The following is a 1266-nucleotide window of genomic DNA, read 5'->3' on the forward strand; positions in this document are numbered from 1 at the left end:
GGTGGGGGTCAGTGGTGAGAATGTGTGTGTCTGTGTGTCTGGGAGCAGTGCTGCGAAAGGAAGGGATCCCCAGCAGCGGACTCACCCGCGGCCCCATCCCTCCCAACTGTTAGAACAGTTAGCACGTCGCCTGAGGCCCGAGCCTCCGGTGAGAGCCCATGCGGGGCCAGGAAGGGGCGGGGCCCTGGGGAGGGGCGGGCCCAGGCCAAATCTGCCCTCTGCTCGCAGGCCTTGGGAATAGGCAGTCTGGCTGGTTGGGTTTGGAAAAGAACGACTTGTTTGATTTGGGAAAGTAGCAATCCTGCTGGCGTCGCGAGCGGGTGTAGTCCATATTGCCTGTTTATCTATTACTGAGCCTGTAAGTTGCTACGGGCACCCACAACAGGGGTCAATGGGACACCCCAACCCACCCCACCTAGACCACCACACCTAGCAAAAAATCCAAGTAAGACAAACTCCTTGATCACAGGGGAGCTCAAAATCTGGGGGTTTTGGGATAGTGGGAGGGCAGGGGAAAATGCCTGAATGATTAAAATAAATAGAAATTCAGCATGTGACAGAGTCCCAGCTCCACTTTGGATATCTGATAAGAATTCCAAACTTAAAAACTTAAAAGGTCCAAAACCTGAGTCCTAACTGCCTCCTCCCCCAAATAAGCCTGTTTCTTTCGTTTTCTTCCACATCTCAGTAAATAGCAAGTCTGTTTTTCCAGTTGCTTGGGTCAAAGTTTCAGTCAGTTCAGTTGTACAGTTGTGTCTGACTCTTTGCAACCCCATGGACTGCAGCACGCTAGCCCTCCCTGTCCATCACCAACTCCCGGAGCTTGCTCAAACTCAAGTCTATCGAGTTAGTGATGCCATCCAACCATCTCATCCTCTGTCATCCCCTTCTCCTGCCTTCAATCTTTCCCAGCATCAGAGTCTTTTCCAATGAGTCAGTTCTTCACATCAGGTAGCCAAAGTATTGGAGTTTCAGCTTCAGCATCAGTCCTTCCAATGAATATTCAGGGCTGATTTCCCTTAGGATTGACTGGTTTGATCTCCTTGCAGTCCAAGGGACTCTCAAGAGTCCCAACAAATGTGTCTCCAACACATTTCGAAAGCATCAATTCTTCAGCGCTCAGCCTCCTTTATGGTCCAACTCTCACATCCCTTACATGACTACTGGAAAAACCAAAGCTTTGACTAGACAGAACTTTGTCATCAAGGTACTGTCTCTGCTTTTTAATATGCTGCCTAGGTTGGCCATAGCTTTTCTTCCAAGGAG

General features: G+C 49.8%; 1 protein-coding gene across 1 annotated transcript in view; it reads right to left on the reverse strand.

The window, feature by feature from the left end:
* Positions 1 to 97, reverse strand: part of DNHD1 (dynein heavy chain domain 1) — a 62836-nt gene extending 62739 nt beyond the window's left edge. Inside the window, 1 exon segment of the mRNA XM_010839148.1 lies at positions 86 to 97. Within this exon segment, the coding sequence (XP_010837450.1) occupies positions 86 to 97 (12 nt within the window).
* Positions 98 to 1266: the final 1169 nt, after the last annotated feature.

Source organism: Bison bison, unplaced genomic scaffold, assembly GCF_000754665.1.
Source record: "Bison bison bison isolate TAMUID 2011002044 unplaced genomic scaffold, Bison_UMD1.0 scf7180017864112, whole genome shotgun sequence".
Taxonomy (NCBI): Eukaryota; Metazoa; Chordata; class Mammalia; order Artiodactyla; family Bovidae; genus Bison; species Bison bison.